The 20,446-nt window shown below is 44.6% G+C and overlaps 1 protein-coding gene across 1 annotated transcript; it reads left to right on the top strand.

The window, feature by feature from the left end:
- The first annotated feature begins 1,657 nt into the window (after positions 1-1,657).
- Positions 1,658-18,987, top strand: LOC109899847 (mitoferrin-2). Its single transcript, XM_020495438.2, has 4 exons — positions 1,658-2,351; positions 10,827-11,055; positions 15,541-15,597; positions 16,506-18,987. Exons 1-4 carry the CDS (start codon positions 2,001-2,003, stop codon positions 17,069-17,071), a joined length of 1,203 nt encoding a protein of 400 aa, XP_020351027.1. The 5' UTR covers positions 1,658-2,000; the 3' UTR covers positions 17,072-18,987.
- The last annotated feature ends 1,459 nt before the right edge of the window (positions 18,988-20,446 follow it).

Here is a 20,446-nt window from a genome sequence, read left to right as displayed (position 1 = left end):
AATTACAGGCCTCTCATATTTTTAAGTGGGAGAACTTGCACAATTGGTGGCTGACTAAATACTTTTTTGCCCCACTGTATGTACAGTACACAATAGAACACATTTAGAAATGAGTACACTACAATGTAGTGTACCTATTTAGGATACATCACCGCGAAGAGAATGAAATTCATATCATTATTGATGCATTTCTGTGTAGTATAGATCAGGGATCCATGATGGTATTCCATTACGGCAATTCTGTTAACCGGGTGTAAATACACTTCACATATTGTAGTTCAATACCCAAAATAGATTTGGTAATGTCATAGCTGACAACCCATTATTTTTGCAGACATCCTTCAATCTTAATTTGGAGCAGATATTTAATTACTGTGGAATTTCCCTCGTGTGAAATATGCTAGTAAGCCTTGGTTGGTATTTAGGGATCAAGCTATCATGAAAAATGTGTATGTTTTATAATGAACAAAAATATAACATGTAAAGTGTTGGTCCCATGTTTCTTGAGCTGAAATAAAAGATCCCCGAATTTTTCTATATGCACAAAATGCGTATTTCTGACAAATTATGTTCACAAATTTGTTTACATCCCTGTTAGTGAACATTTCTCCATTGCCAAGATAATCCATCCACCTGACAGGTGTGGCATATCAAGAAGCTGATTAAATAGCATTTTCATTACACAGGTGCACCTTTGTGCTGGAGACAATAAAAGGTCACTCTAAAATGTTCAGTTTTGTCACACAACACAATGCCTCAGATGTCTCAAGTTTTGAGGGTGTGTGAAATTGGCATGCTAACTGCAGGAATGTCCACCAGAGCTGTTGCCAGATAATTTCATGTTAATTTCTCTACCATAAGCCGCCTCCAACTTCATTTTTGAGAATTTGGCAGTACGTCCAACCGGTCTCAAACCGCAGACGACGTGCCAACATCCGACTTCTTCATCTGAGACCAGCTACCCAGACAGCTGATGAAATTGAGGAGCATTTCTATATGTAATAAAGCCCTTTGGTGAGGTAAAACTCATTCTGATTGGCTGGGTCTGGCTCCCTCCCAGGCCCACCCATGGCTATGCCCCTGCCCAGTCATGTGAAATCCATAGATTAGGGTCTAATGAATTAATTTCTATTAACTGATTTCTTATTATGAACTGTAACTAGGTAAAATCGTTGAAATTGTTGCGTTTATATAACAGTATATAAATAAACTAAACTACATCCTTGAAAAGAAAGGTAAGTGGAAATACATACAATTACGCTAGCACTATTGAATGAATAATAAGAAACTTTGCCATCTGTTGCATCTCAATAAACCCAAGACATAGCCTTATATCACAACAAAGGAGACATGGGAAAAGAATAGAGTAAATAAGGTTGCCTTTGGTTAAGGTTGCCTTTGGTTGAGTTGACTACCGGTATTATACATTCCATCTGGCCGTATTTGTTTTTGAGCAGAAGTTGCGACCTAGTCATGACCTATTGTCCTTGACAAGCCTTTCCAGCCTAATACCAAGCGTAGGCTACTACGCCTCAGAGGGGAGAAAAAAACAACGGCGTCAACCGAGTTATCCAATCATAACATCGTTTTTTTATTCTGTTCCCGCCTTCTTCAGATGTTGTTATCCAAGAACACAACTTTTGAAACCTGTCAACTTGTGATATACATTGATTAACAAAATAGCATGTATTAGAAACATATTTGTTATGAGCCATATCAAATCACACACACATCATTTATATTTGAGAAAAATCTATAATACATCAGAAGGTCTAAATTCTGCCAATGGGCGGTTCCCATTTCCTCCAGCGTCAAACGGTCAGAGTGTGTCCCAAACACTGCGTGGTGTTGTCCGCCCTGGGGACTGAGGCCAGGAGTGGAAACTGTACGACCGGTAAACATCTGGGACGGGAATGTAAAAAAACTAACTACAAACGGGAACACGAAATAGCTTTAAACGGAGTGCCATTTGGGCATAAATACTGTATATCAGGTTTCCAATGGAAGCGGATGGTTTCTTGAGAAGACGTCGGATGACAGCAGAGAGAGCAGGCGGGGACGCCGGGGTTGCTGGAGCCTCAGCCGGCGCAGAGGTCCGATGGCTCGGGGGAAGGATCTGGGGAGTGTCGGAGAGCCTCGTTGGGAGTTTGTCTCCCAGGATCGGAGGCGAGACCGAGATTAAGACTGTAATTCAGTTCAGTGGCGGGGCCCCTGAAGTAACGTTAGCAGATACTTCGGAACCCGACTATGAAGGTTTGCCGCAGGGCGCTTCGACCAGCACCCACATGGTTGCAGGAGCAGTGGCTGGGATCATGGAGCATTGCCTGATGTTCCCCATCGACTGTGTCAAGGTAACGTGGTAGGCTATGCTGGGCTAACGTTTAAACGCAAACTAGTTGGAACTGACTGATATTGGAAACTGGGCACATGAGGGTTGGACATTCCTTTGGCTCGTCATGACATGTGGCTTCAACTTGTCAATAAGTTTGGCAGGTCACCACACGGACGAGGCAAGGTCGATCCGGACAGGCTTGCATTTCAGCTAGGAAACTAATTTAACATGCTAATAAACTCTCATCCACTGCGAATTATTCAGTCGGCATAATTTCTGTAGTAGGTTAATAACTTTGGCGTACAGGATTTAATTGGAGTTAGTATGAAAACTTTTAGTGAAGTGTGTGTTGCAGTTGTTAGCATCATCTGCTTAGTTAAAAAGCCATTTCAGCTAACGTTAGCTAACTAATTTACCAACAAGCTCGGCCTGTGCATCAGCTCGAGCCTGGGGGTCAATGTTGATTAGCTAGTAGGAAGCGAGCTAGTGCCTGCTAGAAAATAGGTTAGGCTTATAAGTTTGACAATGAATGTTAGCTAACTACTTTATTCCGTATTTTCATGAGCAGATTTTGGAAGCTATTTCGATACTTCTAAAATGAAACGATAAGTTGTGTTATTTGCTTTGGGGAAGGAGACAGAGTTAGCACGAAGCAGCACGTGTTCCCCTCCTGTACATACAAGTCAAGGCATACCAATGTACAGCGCATTGTTTGCGCTATTTACATACTAGTACATACTACTATTAACTACTTCCCTGTATTTCCCGAACGTTCAACCTATTCAAGAAGAGAACCCGTTGGTGGGAGAAACCACCTTCTGTCAAAATAGTCTACACTTTGCAGCACCAAAAACATAGCCGAGCTACAAGTAGCTTTTAACTAGGCAGAGAATGCATTAACGCTGGTGTGGTCTTCTAAGGCAATGTTATCTGCTGCCTGGCTAGCAGGATTTAGGTGGGGTGCAACTGTTTATTGTTTACGGAAAATACAGGGCTAGATGTTCAGGGATTAAGAGTACAATGCTACTATTTTGTGCTAATTCTGGCTGACAAGTTGGCTCTACCACTGCACACATTTAAGAAAAGTTATGTTATCATAAGACTATAAATTAGTTTTGGATTATGTACTTAGCTAGGATGACTCTGGTGTTATGTAAACAACAGATGATAAATTACATTGGCCTGTGCAGTTGTGACAGGCCCACTCAATGATTAAGATCTACTCTGGCATGGCTCATGTGCTTACAGCCCTTTACAATGTCTGGTTTCTTCCCATCTTGTGGTCCCTGTAGAGCAGGGCTCTCCAACCATGTTCCTGAAGAGCTACCCTCGTGTATTGTTTCGCTCCAACCCCAGTTGTAACTAACCTGTTTCACCTTATCAACCAGCTAATTATTAGAATTGGGTGTGCTAGATTAGGGTTGGAGTGAATTTACAGGACGGTAGTTCTCCAGGACCAGGGTTGGAGAGCCCTGCTGTAGAGAGAGTCATGAGTTGGTCCTTGACTGAAATGATTGTTTACTGCTATGCAGAGACAGATCAACAGCGTGAGAGTGGTATGGTAGGTGGGGAGAGGAGTCAACTGTTTGTCAGGTGGGAGAGCTCTCAGAACAAAGCAGATATTCATCTTCTTTCGCAGCTGTAGTTCCCACCTCTGCTCCAGGTGCTGCTCAAACAACTTGGGCTGTCTCTCAATAGTCAGAAGTGGCTTCCTCTCCCTGTCTCCTCTTTTTTCAATGACATCCAGCCACCATGTTGCTTTCACATATACTGTGTTTTCAGATCCGGACAGACTGAGAGGAGGCGAGGATGTATCTTTAGAGTTTTGAGGTGCAGCCCAGACAGTGAAATGGTTTGCCTGCTGAGGAAGGGCAGCCTGAGCTAGATGCTACACAGACTCACTGATCTATAAATCATGTCACCTGTCAAACATAGCATTAACTGGCCCTACTTTTAAACTTTAAACACATTAACAGATCTGTACAGATGGAGGAGACCTAGCTCAAGTTGACAGCTGACCCCAGTGGACTAGCACGGACACACAGTTAAAAATCTTTGTAAAATAACTTGCAGGGCTTGTGACAGATTGCACAGTAGAGATAATGTCGTAACTTGTTGTTTACACTCAATCCGAAGGTTGAGATTAGACATGCTCTTTCCAGGCAAGCTCCCTGCAATACAAAACCATACCATTGGCTACATTTTTATTTATTTAACCGTTATATAACTAGGCAAGTCAGTTAAGAATAAATTCTTATTTACAATGACTGCCTACCAAAAGGCCTGCTGGGATTAAAAATATAGGACAAAATGCACATCACGACAATAGAGACTCTACATAAAGAGAGACCTAAGACAACATAGCATGGCAGCAACACATGACAACATAGCATGGTAGCAACACAACATGGCAGCAGCACAACATTGTAGCAGACAACAGCACAAAGGGCAAGAAGGTAGAGACAACAATACATCACGCGAAGCAGCCACAACTGTCAGTAAGAGTGTCCATATACAGTACCAGTCAAAAGTTTGGACACTCATTCAAGGGTTTTTCTTTATATTGACTATTTTCTACATTGTAGAATAATAGTGAAGACAACACTATGAAATAACATATGGAATCATGTAGTAACCAAGAAGGTGTTAAACAAGTCAAATATCTTTGAGATTCTTCAAAGTATCCACACTTTGACTTGATGACAGCTTAAAATCAAATGTTATTGGTCACATACACATGGTTAGCAAATGTTATTGTGAGTAGCAAAATGCTTGTGCTTCTAGTTCCAACAGTGTGGCAATATCTAACGAGTAATCTAACAATTCCACAGCTACCTTAATACACACAAATCTAAGTAAAGGGATGGATTAAGAATATGTACGTATAAATATATGGATGAGCAATGACCCGCCGGCATAGGCGAAATACAATAGATGGTATAAAATACAGTATATACATATGAGATGAGTAATGCAAGATATGTAAACATTATTATTAAAATGTAATTAAAAAAGTGACAAGTGATCCATTTGTTAGTAGCCAATGATTTCAAGTCTGTAGTGGGCAGCAGCCTCTCTGTGTTAGTGATGGCTGTTAATCAATCAAATGTATTTATGAAGCCCTTCGTACATCAGCTGATGTCACAAAGTGCTGTACTGAAACCCAGCCTAAAACCCCAAACAGCAAGCAATACAGGTGTAGAAGCACGGTAGCTAGGAAAAGCTCCCTAGAAAGGCCAGAACCTAGGAAGAAACCTAGAGAGGAACCAGGCTATGAGGGGTTGCCAGTCCTCTTCCGGCTACTCATTCAGAGTATCTCTACCGCTCCTGCTGTCTCTAGAGTTTTAAACAGAAGGTCTGGTAGCATGTCTGGTGAATGGGTCAGGGTTCCATAGCCGCAGGCAGAACAGTTGAAACTGGAGCAGCAGCACGACCAGGTGGACTGGGGACAGCAAGGAGTTATCAGGCCAGGTAGTCCTGAGGCATGGTCCTAGGGAAAGAAAGTCCTCTGAGAGAGGGAAAGAAAGAGAGAGAATTAGAGAGAGCATACTTAAATTCAAACAGGACACTGGATAAGGCAAGGTAAATACTCCAGATATAAGACTGACCCTAGCCCCCCGACACATAAACTACTGCAGCATAAACACTGGCGGCTGAGAATGGAGGGGTCGGGAGACACTGTGGCCCCGTCCGACGATACCCCGGATGGGGCCAAACAGGCAGGATATAACTCCACCCACTTTTCCAAAGCACAGCCCCCACACCACGAGAGGGATATCTCCAAGCGCCAACTTACCATCCTGAGACAAGGCAGGGTATAGCCCATGAAGATCTCCCCCACGGCACAAACCCAAGGGGGGCAGCAGTGACAGGAAGATCACGTCAGTGACTCAACCCACTCAAGTGACGCACCCCTCCTAGGGACAGCATGGAAAAGCACCAGTAAGCCAGTGACTCAGCCCCTGTAATAGGGTTTGAGGCAGAGAATCTCAATGGAGAGATGGGAAACGGCCAGGCAGAGACAGCAAGGGCAGTTCGTTGCTCCGGTGCCTTTCCGTTCACCTTCACACTCCTGGGCCAGACTACACTCAATCATAGGACCAACTGAAGAGATGAGTCTTCAATAAAGACTTAAAGGTTGAGACCGAGTCTGGAGCTCTATAGGAGAAAACCCTGCCTCCAGCTGTTTGCGTAGAAGTTCTAGGGACAGTAAGGAGGCCTGCGTCTTGTGACCGCAGCGTACGTGTATGTATGCTGGCTAACAGGCTGGCTAACTGGCTGGCTGACAGCCTACTGGCAAACTGGCTGGCTAACAGCCTGCTGGGTAACTGGCTGGCTGACAGCCTGCTGGCTAACTGGCTGGCTGACAGCCTGCTGGCTAACTGGCTGGCTGACAGCCTGCTGGCTAACTGGCTGGCTGACAGCCTGCTGGCTAACTGGCTGGCTGACAGCCTGCTGGCTAACTGGCTGGCTGACAGCCTGCTGGCTACCTGGCTGGCTGACAGCCTGCTGGCTACCTGGCTGGCTGACAGCCTGCTGGCTACCTGGCTGGCTGACAGCCTGCTGGCTAACTGGCTGGCTGACAGCCTGCTGGCTGGCTGACAGCCTGCTGGCTATCTCATTGTGGAGCTAGAGGAGTTAGAGCCCTGTCTATGTTCGTAGATAAGATGAGAGTACCCCTCCAGCTAGGATGTAGTCCGTCACTCCTCAGCAGGCCAGGTGTGGTCCTGTTTGTGGGTGAGTCCCAGAAAGACGGCAAATTATCTACAAATTCTGTCTTTTGGGAGGGGCAGAAAACCGTTTTCAATAAGCGATTGAGTTGTGAGACTCTGCTGTAGAGCTCATCACTCCCCCTAACTGGGTGGGGGCCAGAGACAATTACTTGATGCCGACGCATCTTTCTAGCTGATTTACACGCTGAAGCTATTTTGTGCTGATGGCCTTGAGATAGAAGTTATTTTTCAGTCTCTCAGTCCGTCAGCTTTGATGCACCTGTATTGACCTCGCCTTTGGATGGTAGCAGGGTGAACAGGCATTCGTTCGGTTGGTTGTTGTCCTTGATGATCTTTTTAGCCTTCCTGTGACATCGGGTGCTATAGGTGTCCTGGATGGCAGGTAGTTTGCCACCGGCGATGAGTTTTGCACACTTGGCATTCTCTCAACCAGCTTCATGAGGTAGTCACCTGGAATACATTTCAATTAACAGGTGTGCCTTGTTAAAAGTGAATTTTTTGTAATTTCTTTCCTTAATGCATTTGAGCCAATCAGTTGTGTTGTGACAAGGTAGGGGTGGTATACAGAAGATAGCCATATTTGGTAAAATACCAAGTCCATATTATGGCAAGAACAGCTCAAATAAGCAAAGAGAAACAACAGTCCATCATTACTTTAGGACACGAAGGTCAGTCAATCTGGAAAATTTCAAGAACGTTCTTCAAGTGTTGTCGCAAAAACCATCAAGCGCTATGATGAAACTGGCTCTCATGAGGACCGCCACAGGAAAGGAAGACCCAGAGTTACCTCTGCGCAGAGAATACATTCATTAGAGTTCCAGCCTCAGAAATTGCAGCCCAAATAAATTCAGCAAAACAAGAAATGTCCTCTCATTGTCAACTGCGTTTATTTTCAGCAAACATAACATGTGTAAATATTACGGTATGTCTGGCACCTGCAAGTTCCCGGACATTTCTGGGGGGAATGGCCCGAGCCCTAACCGTCCGATCCAACAGGTCCCAGACGTGCTCAGTGAGATTGAGATCCGGGCTCTTCGCTGGCCATGGGAGAACACTGACATTCCTGTCTTGCGGGAAATCGCACACAGAACGAGCAGTATGACTGGTGGCATTGTCATGCTGGAGGGTGATGTCAGAATGAGCCTGCAGGAAGGGTACCACATGAGGGAGGAGGATGTCATCCCTGTAACTCACAGCGTTGAGATTGCTTGCAATGACAACATGCTCAGTCCGATGATGCTGTGACACACCGCCCCAGACCATGACGGACCATCCACCTCCAAATCGATTCCGCTCCAGAGTACAGGCCTTGGTGTAACGCTCATTCCTTTGACGATAAACGAAAATCTGACCATCACCCCCAGTGAGACTCAACAGCGACTCGTCAGTGAAGAGCACTTTGTGCCAGTCCTGTCTGGTCCAGCGACGGTGGGTTTGTGCCCATAGGCGACGTTGTTGCCGGTGATGTCTGGTGAGGACCTGCCTTACAACAGGCCTACAAGCTCTCAGTACAGTTTCTCTCGGCCTATTGCGGACAGTCTGACCACTGATGGAGGGGATTGTGTGTTCCTGATGAACTCCGGCAGTTGTTGTTGCCATCCTGTACCTATCCCGCAGGTGTGATGTTCGGATGTACCGATCCTGTGCAGGTATTGTTACACGTGGTCTGCCACTGCGAGGACGATCAGCTGTCTGTCCCGTCTCCCTGTAGCGCCGTCTAAGGTGTCTCACAGTACGGACAATACAATTTATTGCCCTGGCCACAATGTTCACATAGATGAGCAGTGACCCTGGGCGTCTTTCTTTTGGTGTTTTTCAGAGTCAGTAGAAAGGCCTCTTTTTAGTGTCCTAAGTTTTCATAAATGTGACCTTAATTGCCTACCATCTCTAAGCTGCTAGTGTCTTAACGACCGTTCAACCGGTGCATGTTCATTAATTGTTTATGGTTCATTGAACAAGCATGGGAAACAGTGTTTCAATGAAGATCTGCGAAGTTAATTCGATTTTTACGAATTATCTTTGAAGGACAGGGTCCTGAAAAAGAAACATTTCTTTTTTTGCTGAGTTTAAATGCATCACAGAGTTCACGTAACAGACACATCTCAACACCAACTGTTCAGAGGAGACTGTGTGAATCAGGCCTTCATGGTCGAATTGTTGCAAAGAAACCACTACTAAAGGACACCAATAAGAAGAGACTTGCTTTGCCCAAGAAACACGAGCAATGGACATTAGACTGGTGGCAATCTGTCCTTTGGTCTGATGAGTCCAAATTTGAGATTTTTGGTTTCAACTGCAGTGTCTTTGTGAGACGCAGCAGTTGAAACCAAAAATCTCAAATTTGGACTCATCAGACCAAAGGACAGATTGCCACCAGTCTAATGTCCATTGCTCGTGTTTCTTGGGCAAAGCAAGTCTCTTCTGGATGAGCTCCGCATGTGTAGTTCCCACCATGAAGCATGGTGGAGGTGCTTTGCTGGTGACACTGTCAGTGATTTATTTAGAATTCAAGGCACACTTAACCAGCATGCACTCTGCAGCGATACACCATCCCATCTGGTTTGCACTTAGTCACACTATCATTCATTTTTCAACAAGACAATGACCCAACACATCTTTAGGCTGTGTAAGTGCTATTTAACCAAGATGGAGAATGATGGAGTGCCGCGTCAGATGACCTGGCCTCCACGTTCACCCGACCTCAACCCAATTGAGATGGTTTGGGATGAGTTGGACCGCGGAGTGAAGGAAAAGTACGCAACAAGTGCTCAGCATATGTGGGTACTCCTTCAGTACTGTTGGGAAAGCATTCTAGGTGAAGCTGGTTGAGTGAATGCCAAGAGTGTGCAAAGCTCTCAAGGCAAAGGGTGGCTGCTTTGAAGAATCTAAAATGTAAAATGATTTGTTTAACACTTTTTTGTTGTTGTCAGGGCTGTGTTATTGCATAGTGTTGTCTTTACTGCTATTCTACAATGTAGAAAACAGTAAAAAATAATGAAAAACCCTTGAATGAGTAGGTGTGTGCAAACTTTTGACTGGTACTGTATATACCTGTGTCAGGGCCGAGGGAACTGTTTTCATTTAATTGAACTTTTATTCACAGACTAGTCACATTGTGACATTGACATCAAATATATCGCAGGAAAGACCTTTTCAAGATGGCAGCAATCTGCGAAGATGTATGTAAATCTCTTACAGGGCTAGAATTCCACACAGCCTATAACGGTGGCCCGAGGCCCTGTTTACATTTCCTGGAAAGCGTGCACACACTAGTGCAGAAAACAATCGGCATGTGGTAGCCCAGGGCCTCCTTTGCTTGTGGTGATGTGGTCATTTTTAGAAGACCCTCTGCCTCTCACAGCACTAGACTTGACACTGACACTGGCCCAACGATAAGGATTGTGTTTGTGTGTGGAGTCCGGTTGTTTGAGTGTTGCTGGTGGGACAGATGCTTACCCTGGGTCTCGTTATTCAACACTTCCTTCTATTCAACTGGGCGTGGGCATGACTTCTCAACATTTTCAAAATATTTAGCAGGTGGAAGGCAAAAGCACCGACTATTACTTACTGTGTTTTGATTGGTTAGCAGTATATTCATCCCACCTCTGCTCAGATTTCATTGGTTGTTAACATGGTAGTTCTCAAATTTCAAGTAAAATGTTATGGTTGCAGTAAGGTTAGGTATGGCGGGAAGTTTATGGTTAGGTTATGAATAGGGTAACCAGTAGGCGTGTGACCTCTAACCTCTCTTCCCTGTGTAGACGCGTATGCAGAGCCTACAGCCTGAGCCTGCTGCCCGTTACCGGAATGTGATGGATGCTCTTCGGCGGATCATAACCACCGAGGGTGTCTGGCGACCAATGAGAGGGCTGAATGCCACAGCCGTGGGGGCGGGTCCGGCGCACGCCCTCTACTTCGCCTGCTACGAGAAACTGAAGAAGAGTCTGGGTGACATCATCCACCCTGGGGCTAACAGCCATCTGGCCAACGGTATACCAGAAAGATACACACACACACACACACACACATTCAAAACACACACTAGCACATGCACACACCAATCCTGTGCTTCTCTGCAACCACTCTTTGGATGACTTGTTGACTGCCTGGAAATATAATTATATGACAGTTTTTTCTAGTAAATGCTAGCAGTTCATTTGGTTTTTCCAATATTCTATTTTTAGCAACTCAAGCAAGTAGTGAAGATTCAATTAAACTATTTTGCTGTATTTTTACAGCTATTTTGCTATAGTCCTCTAGAGATAATCTCTGTTACACACTACAGAGAGATAGGGCAAGAATACCCCCTTCTCCTCTGGACACTAAGTGGATGCTGCTCGGACTAACCTAGATGAACCTTTGTCTCAGACACTGAGTTATGTGTTTGGGTGAGTCAGCCTGCCAGTTCTAACAGCTGGAGCAGAGTGGTGGTGCCACACCCTTAATACCCCCATCCCCTGGACAGTAGAGGGGACAAATGCCTGCGCTATACTTCAGGCTCTCTCATACCCAGTACAGTAAGCAGGCCCTAAGAACCTGGTTCCTCTCTAGGTTTCTTCCTAGGCTCCTGCCCTCTAGGGAGTTTTTCCTAGCCACTGTGCTTCTCCATTGCTTACTCTTTGGGGTTTTAGGCTGGGTTTCTATATAGCACTTTGTGACAACTACTGATGTAAAAAGGGATTTATAAATACATTTGATTTGACTGAATCTAACTTGTTGGGCCACCTGCCAGTGTAATAAACATCACCAGCCACTCAGGTGGTGGATCAGCTGTTGGCCGGGGCTAATTCCGTCCCAGCAGGGCAGTAGGAGGGATATCTTTCTGGCCATGGAGCTGATCTGACATTGTCTGTATGCTCTCTGAGGTCAGAGTTCTGCAGAGTCAGCCAGGTCCACAAATAGACCAGGGCCTCTGACTGACTACATGCCATGCTACGGTGTCCAGGTCCATGCTACGGTGTCCAGGTCCATGCTACGGTGTCCAGGTCCGTGCTACGGTGTCCAGGTCCATGCTACAGACATGCGTCAAGAGAAAAGTTGAACCTGAGCACTGCTGCGTGAGGAGAGAGGCTGGCACTGTTGCTGCTGCTGAGGAGGGGGCAGTGTGTGAGCGACGGGAGCGAGCCACTGAGGTATAAAAGAAGTGGGGACTGCGTCCGTTGTTTTCAACATAATCTGCTCGCGTTTGCACACAGCGATTTATGAACCGTCTATATCCGTGTTGCATCCTGTTTACATGGCCCAACTTGCGCACTAGCACTCAGCCCACATGCGCACTAGCACTCGGCCCACATGCGCACTAGCACTCATCCCACATGCGCACTAGCACTCAGTGTGCACAGGGAGCAGCGATGACGTCACCCAAATACATGTCAGACATTTGCACTTTCTCCCCAACCCCATTCAGATAAATCAACAGCCTACTTGTTGGTTGCTCGTTGTAGTCTACTCAGTCTCCCTTTTAATTCTGTATTTGTTTCCCAACTTGCATTGCATTAGTGTACTCATGGTATTGCATAAACTTTGATTGGCCAACATAAACAAGCCACACGTGAAGGGTGCATGTCAATAAAACAACATTGAAAAGTTTATTTTATTATATTGAACAAAAATATAAACGCAACAATTATAAGTTCATATAAGGAAATCACATGACTGGGAATAAAGATATGCGTCTGTTGGTCACAGATGTCTTTCAAAAAAGATGGGGGTGTGAATCAGAAAATCTGTCAGCATCTGGTGTGACCACCATTTTGCCTCATGCAGCGCAACACATCTCTTTCACACAGAGTTTCAGGCTGTTGATTGTGGCCTGTGGAATGTTGTCCCACTCTTCAATGGCTGTGCGAAGTTGCTGGGTACTGGCGGTTACTGGAACATGCTGTTGTACGCGTCATTCTAGAGCATCCCAAACATGCTCAATGGGTAACATGTCTAGTGAGTATGCAAGCCATGGAAGAACTGGGGCATTTTCAGCTTCCAGGAATTGTGTACAGATCCTTGTGTCATTATCATGCTAAAACATGAGGTGATGGCAGAGGGTGATTGGCATGACAATGAGCCTCTGGATCTCATCACAGTATTCAAATTACCATTGATAAAGTTTTACATACACTTAGGTTGGAGTCATTAAAACTTGTTTTTCAACCACTCCACAAATGTCTTGTTAACAAACTATAGTTTTGGCAAGTTGGTTAGGACATCTACTTTGTTCATGACACAAGTAATTTTTCCAACAATTGTTTAGACTAATTATTTCACTTTTAACTCACTGTATCACAATTCCAGTGGTCCAGAAGTTTACATGCACTAAGTTGACTGTGCCTTTTTAAACAGCTTGGAAAATTCCAGAAAATGATGTCATGACAGTCTGGTTCATCCTGGGAGCAATTTCCAAATGGCTAAAAGTACCACGTTGATCTGTAAAAACTATGGTACGCAAGTATAAACACCATGGGACCACGCAGCCGTCATACCGCTCAGGAAGGAGACGCGTTCTGTCTCCTAGAGATTAGCATCTATTGGTGTGAAAAGTGCTAATCAATCCCAGAACAACAGCAAAGGACCTTGTGAAGATACTGGAGTAAACAGGTACAAAAGTATCTATATCCACAGAAAACGAGTCCTATATCGACATAACCTGAAAGGTCGCTCAGCAAGGAAGAAGCCGCTGCCCCAAAACCGCCATAAAAAAGCCAGACTACGGTTTGCAACTGCACATAGGGACAAAGATCGTACTTTTTGGAGAAATGTCCTCTGGTCTGATGAAACAAAAATAGAACTGTTTGCCATAATGACCATCGTTATGTTTGGAGGACAAAGGGGGAGGCTTGCAAGCCGAAGAACACTATCAAAACCATGAGGCACGGGGGTGGCAGCTTCATGTTGTGGGGGTGCTTTGCTGCAGGAGGGTCTGGTACACTTCACAAAATTGATGGCATCATGGGGATGGAAAATGATGTGAATATGTTGAAGCAACATCTCAAGACAACAGTCAGGAAGTTAAAGCTTGGTCGCAAATGGGTATTCCAAATGGACAATGACCCCAAGCATACTTCCAAAGTTGTGGCAAAATGGCTTAAGGACAACAAAGTCAAGGTATTGGAGTGGCCATCACAAAGCCCTGACCTCAATCGTATAGAACATTTGTGGGCAGAATGGAAAAAGCGTGTGTGAGCAAGGAGGCCTACAAACCTGACTCAGTTACACCAGCTCTGACAGGAGGAATGGGCCAAAATTAATCCAACTTATTGTGGGAAGCTTGTGGAAGGCTACCAAAAACGTTTGACCCAAGTTAAACAATTTAAAGGCAATGCTACCAAATACTAATTGAGTGTATGTAAACTTCTGACCCTCTGGGAATCTGATGAAAGAAATAAAAGCTGAAATAAATCATTCTCTCTACTATTATTCAGGCAATTCATTCTTAAAATAAAGTGGTGAGCCTAACTGACCTAAGACAGGGAATTTTTACTCAGAGTAAATGTCAGGAATTGTGAAACTGAGTTTGAATGTATTTGGCTAAGGTGAATGTAAACCTCCGACTTCAACTGTACCTCTCTCATCGCCCAAAAGACTGCCGCTTACTGGATGTTTTTTTGATGCACCATTCTTGGTAAACCCTAGACACTACCGTGCGTGAAATGCCCAGGTGGTAGTCTTTTCTGAGATACTAGATCCAGCGTGCCTGGCACCGACGATCATTCCACCAAAACGCAAAGTCGCTTCGGTCACTCGTTTTGCCTATGCTAACGTTCAATCAAACAGTGACTGAATGCCTCTGCCTGTCTGCCTGCTTTATAAAACAAGCCATTGGTCATGTGACAGTCTGTAGTTGCGACCCATTTTCTTGAAAGTGGTGGTGTACCTAAAACTGTCCGGTGAGTGTTGGCTATTTTAATTTAAATGAGAAAATACTAACGTCCGTTCCGACATTTGAATATTCAAATAACCTTCCACATCCCTAATTTGCATGACAAGAACACATTTAATTTTGCTCAGACGAAGCTAGTACTAGAGATACATGCTCTTTTTATCCCTGTATCTGTTCTCTGCTCTTTCTTTCTCTTCCCTTCTTCCCAGGTCAGCTGACTGTCTCTTCTCTTCCCTCCTCCCTGCTTTCCAGGTCGGGGGAGAGGCAGGGTAAGACCTGCCCAGTAGAGGAAGGGATGTTTGACTCTGGTCCAGCAGGATTGGTGATGGCCTGTTTTACCGCTAGGGAGAGCTAGAGCATTTTCTGTCATCTGGCCTGGCCTCTCCTCACCCCTCTCTCCTCGTCTTTCCTTCTCTCCATCTCCTCTACTCTTTCCTTCTCTGCAATCTTTCTCCTTTTATATCTCTGGTCTTCTCTCTCTCTCTCCCTCTGTGTCTCTCTCTCTCCCTCTGTGTCTCTCTCTGTCTCTGTCTCTGTCTCTCCCTCCCTCTGTGTCTCTCTCTCTCTCTCTGTTTTAACCATTGAGTGTGTATGTGTTACAGGTGTGGCGGGGTGTGTGTCCACATTGCTTCACGACGCAGCCATGAACCCATCTGAAGGTAAATCTATCCATCTATAAGTATCTTTCCCTCTCTTAAACCTGCTTTCTTGATCTCACACATGGCATTTATTAAGGTGACAGATGTTCTTTGCTGTAGATAAATGGCTATAGCAGAGCTCCCTCTGCAGCTGTAGCTCCTAGGGCCTCCTCAAAGGCCTAGCCTGTTTACTCTGCACTGCTCGCTAGGGAGGGCAGGGCAAGGTGGAGGGGGAGACAGAGAAAGAGGGTAGGGTGGTGGGGAGGAGCAAGGCCCAGAATTAAATGGGATTAGAGACTGGGATAGAGATTGAGGGAGCGAGCAGGGTTGAGAGGGAGGGAGGGGGGAGACGTGGAGAAAGATGCTCCCTTGGGTCCTGTCGCCTTTGTATTGAACTTAACCACCGTCTGTAGACTACAGCAGACTTTATCCTTCCACTGAAATGCCTGGACAGGTGATCCTCAGGCAGCTGTGTAGGGTGGAGGCGAGGGACGTAGGTGCTAGTCTCAGATTCCAAGGTAACGCCTGGGTCACTGCTTTGAACTTCAGCAGTCTAAATAAAAATCTATGTTAATGTCTTAATTAATCTGAACATCCTAATGCCCTCCTAAGCCTTGGAGGATGTTATGACTGCATTTAAATAAATAAAAAGTCATATCTGGTCAATAATTTGTCTTTCTTTTTTATCCTCCGGGCTATGTTCCTGGTCCCTAATGATGGAAACACACCTGGCATCCCTCCAATCCTCCCCTCTACTCCTCCTCTTTACTCACCTATCCATCCCTTCCTTCCTCTCTGCCTCACTATCCCTTCTTTTTTCCTTTATACTGCTCTCATCACTCGCTTTCCCCCATTCCTCTACTGCCTGCATTCTCTTTCTTATGCTCTATTCTGGCTATTCCGATCTGTTTTTCTCCCTCCCTGTCCAGTGGTGAAGCAGCGTTTGCAGATGTATAACTCTCCGTACCGCGGCGTGATGGACTGTGTGCGTGCCGTGTGGCAGAGCGAGGGCGCCGCAGCCTTTTACCGCTCCTACACCACTCAGCTCACCATGAACGTGCCTTTCCAGGTGCTCCACTTCATGACCTACGAGTCCCTCCAGGAGCTCCTCAACCCCCACAGACAGTACAACCCCTCCTCACACATGGTGTCTGGAGCCCTGGCCGGGGCCATCGCTGCTGCAGCCACCACCCCTCTGGATGTGTGCAAGACTCTGCTCAACACCCAGGAGTCCCTGGTGGGGCTCCCTGCTGCAGGCCAGGGTGGAGGTCAGGGGACACACAGACACATCACAGGCCTGGCCCATGCCTTCCGGACAGTGTACAGGCTGGGTGGCCTGCCTGGGTTCTTTAAAGGAGTCCAGGCCAGGGTGATCTATCAGATGCCCTCCACAGCCATCAGCTGGTCTGTCTATGAGTTCTTCAAGTACGGAATCACCAAGCACCAGCACGAGAAGAGGATAGCGCAGCGGAGGGAGGGAGAGAAGGAAAAATAAAGAAAATCCTCTTCATTCAGCCATCTCTTCCGTTTTCTCTCTATCAACCCCCTTCCTTTGCCCTTCGGAGCAAGCAGGTGTTCAGAGCAAGGAAGAATTGAGAGGAAGAATCGATACGCACATAAACCAACCAATACCCTCTTTACCCTGTTCAGACAGCCAATAAGAAAGAGTCTTCCAGATGTGGTTCAATTAATAACATCCCTGCTAAACTGTTTGCAAATGAAAATGTACAATTTCCTCTGAAAGTGAACGTCATATATTTTACACTACTTTATCAACGCACATAAATGCTAAGCAGAACCATTGTTGATTCTGTTTTGCTTGTCTCCAGTGAGTTTTGTTAAATATTTTGCTAATGAGTTTCCAATCCCTTTCATACGTATAGTTGTGCTGAATTTGACGACCGCTGTCCTAACTGTCCGTGTTAAAGGTAGACTCAGCAATATAACTTCATTCTACACACCTGGGCCAATTCCTGCTGATAGAAATGAACAGAATTCCCTTATTGAGGTGCAGATTAAAAGAGCCATTATATTTTGATTCGGTTTTTGTTGATGTGTGTAAGCAGGAAGTGTCCCAGCTTTGTATGATGGTATATTGCAGAGTACCTGTACAGTTAAACGCAATAATTAACTTTTATGTGGATGAGAATGTTGTTCACTGTAAACCCCACCAGGGGCCACTGTGCTCCTCTCAATAGAGCTGTAGTAATAGAGTGAGTGACAGTCTGCCTTTAGGGGGCGTTAGTGTTGCTTTGTAAACCCAGGCAATAGTTAAAGGGCTTCAGGTACAAGTTGGCCTTAACCCCAGATCAAGAATCAGTTTGTCATTTCTCAATTCTTATCTTAACTGTTTAGGGTATAAAAGAATATCTAATCCTAGACCAATGGTTAGGAGCAACTTCTACCTTTTCGCTTCAGAACTGGTAGAGACACAAAGGTTTGAAATCAGGAATTGCTCTCAAAATGGTTGCATACTATATATGTGAATTTAAATGACACATTTTTTAAATCGGATCAGATTTGATGTAAAATGCTGAAATAGACTTAATTTATTTCTGCCAGTATTTTGTTAAGTACGTTAGCTCTATTCTGAGGAACTATTGAGAGTTTATTTTTGTATTGATTCTGGAACACAAAGAACTAACCTTTAGTTGGCTGGCACCACTGTTCTAGATCCAAAGCGACATGATTGACTTCTAGAAATAATTGCCATTTCATTGGCCAATAAACTCCATCCTGTCTTCTGATTGGTACTGATGTAAGGAAATGTTGTTTTCCCAGATCTCACATATTTTTGTTTTGAATAGATCAAATTCTTGGATGGGATAACACAATTAAATTTTCTGTTGGTTTAGAGTCACTCCCTTGTTTTACCTAGACTGGCTGCCTGACTGTCCCAGTATTAACAAGTACACAAAGGTTTAGACAGGACAGGTTGGCTAAAGCAGAGACCAACAGGCATACACAAAGGATATGGATTCCCATGCATTAACAGCCAAACTCCAGAACCATGTATACATAATGGAATTTCATGAGAATCTCCTATTGGCATGGTTTACACAGTCTTCATGTTTAGGGACTATTATGGAATGTTGGGTAACGATTAATTGTCATGGAAATAGCCACGGTTGTCATTGTCATTTTTGTTGAAAGAAGTTTTGAGCTTGTAATCTTTAAACATTGGCTATGACCATGAATACAACACACTTGTGTCAAAAAAATAAATGATTTTGACCGCATGCATCTTTTGTAAATTTAAGGTTCTCCTCCCGACCATGCCGTGCTGCTCTTAAAATTATGACCAACATTAGCCATTTCTTGTAAAACTGCTATTGGGTAACCACTGAACACAAACATATAAATGTGTGGCCTCATGTTTCATGAGCTGAAATAAAAAATTCCAGAAATGTTTCTTTAAAAAATTATTATTTCTCTCATGTTGTGCACAAATTTGTTTACTTCCCTGTTAGTGAGTTTTTCTCCTTTGCCAAGATAATCCGTCCACCTGACAGGTGTGACATATCAATAAGCTAATTACACAGTATGATCATTACCCATGTGTACCTTGTGCTGGGGACAATAAAAGGCCACTTTAAAATGTGCAGTTTTGTCACAACGCAATTCCACAGATGACTCAAGTTTTGAGGGAGCGTGCAATTGTCATGCTGACTGCAGGGAATGTCCACCAGAGCTGCTGTTAGACAATTGAATATTAATTTCTCTACCATAAGCTGCCTTCAGTGTTGTTTTAGAGAATTTGTCAGTACGTCCAACTGGCCTCACAACCCCAGACCACGTGTAACCATGCCAGCCCAGGACCTCCACAACGAGCTTCTTCACCTGCGGAATTGCCTGAGGGGGGGGACCAGTGCTGAGGAGAATTTCTGTCTGTAATAAAGCCCTTTTATGGGGAAAACTAATCTGTTTGGCTGGGCCTGGCTCCGGAATGGGTGGGCCTATGCCCTACAAGGCCCACCCATGGCTGCACCCCTGCACAGTTGTGAAATCCATAGATTAGGGCCTAATTTATTTATTTCAATTGACTGATTTTCTTATATGAACTGTAACTCAGTGAAATATTTGAAATTGTATTGTACATACTGTACATCTACTTGAATATACATTGAATCCTCCCTTCTCCTAAAATAAATGTATTAGGACAATACTTTATTTTCGTTCATGGTTACTGTCCATAATTGTCAGTTACATGATTATACAATAATTGTGCCAGCCCTACTCTTGTTAGGGTTTGGCCCTGACTAACTAAAGGGTCAAGAAGGAAAGAGCTCATGATGCAGAACTTCCAATGGTCCATTTAAAGGTTTCTGAACATGCCACGTTTGTTTAATAAGCTGTTCTAAAGACAGCAGGTAGAAGTTACCCGTAGACACATACAATACATGACCAAACGTATGTGGACACCTTCTCATCGAACATAAGCTGTTCTAAAGACAGCAGGTAGAAGTTACCCGTAGACACATACAATACATGACCAAACGTATGTGGACACCTTCTCATCGAACATAAGCTGTTCTAAAGACAGCAGGTAGAAGTTACCCGTAGACACATACAATACATGACCAAACGTATGTGGACACCTGCTCATCGAACATCTCATTCCAAAACCATGGGCATTAATATGGAGTTGGTCCCCCTTTGCTGCTATTAACAGCCTCCACTCTTCTGGAAAGGTTTTCCACTAGATGTTAGAACATTGCTAATGGGATTTGCTTCCATTCAGCCACAAGAGCATTGGTGAGGTCAGGCACTGATGTTGGGTGATTAGCCCTGGCTCGCTGTCGGAGTTCCAATTCATCCCAAAGGCATTCGATTGGGTTGAGGGCTCTGTGCAGGCCAGTCAAGTTCTTCC

This window comes from Oncorhynchus kisutch, linkage group LG11, assembly GCF_002021735.2.
Source record: "Oncorhynchus kisutch isolate 150728-3 linkage group LG11, Okis_V2, whole genome shotgun sequence".
Lineage (NCBI taxonomy): Eukaryota > Metazoa > Chordata > Actinopteri > Salmoniformes > Salmonidae > Oncorhynchus > Oncorhynchus kisutch.
This window is presented reverse-complemented; position numbering and strand designations above follow the sequence as displayed.

Excerpts from the sequence above, each read along its gene's own strand:
- LOC109899847 (XM_020495438.2), top strand. The coding sequence starts at position 2,001 with ATGGAAGCGGATGGTTTCTTGAGAAGACGTCGGATGACAGCAGAGAGA. Across the intron at positions 2,352-10,826 it reads TCCCCATCGACTGTGTCAAG|ACGCGTATGCAGAGCCTACA; the intron begins GTAACGTGGTAG and ends TTCCCTGTGTAG. Across the intron at positions 15,598-16,505 it reads AGCCATGAACCCATCTGAAG|TGGTGAAGCAGCGTTTGCAG; the intron begins GTAAATCTATCC and ends CTCCCTGTCCAG.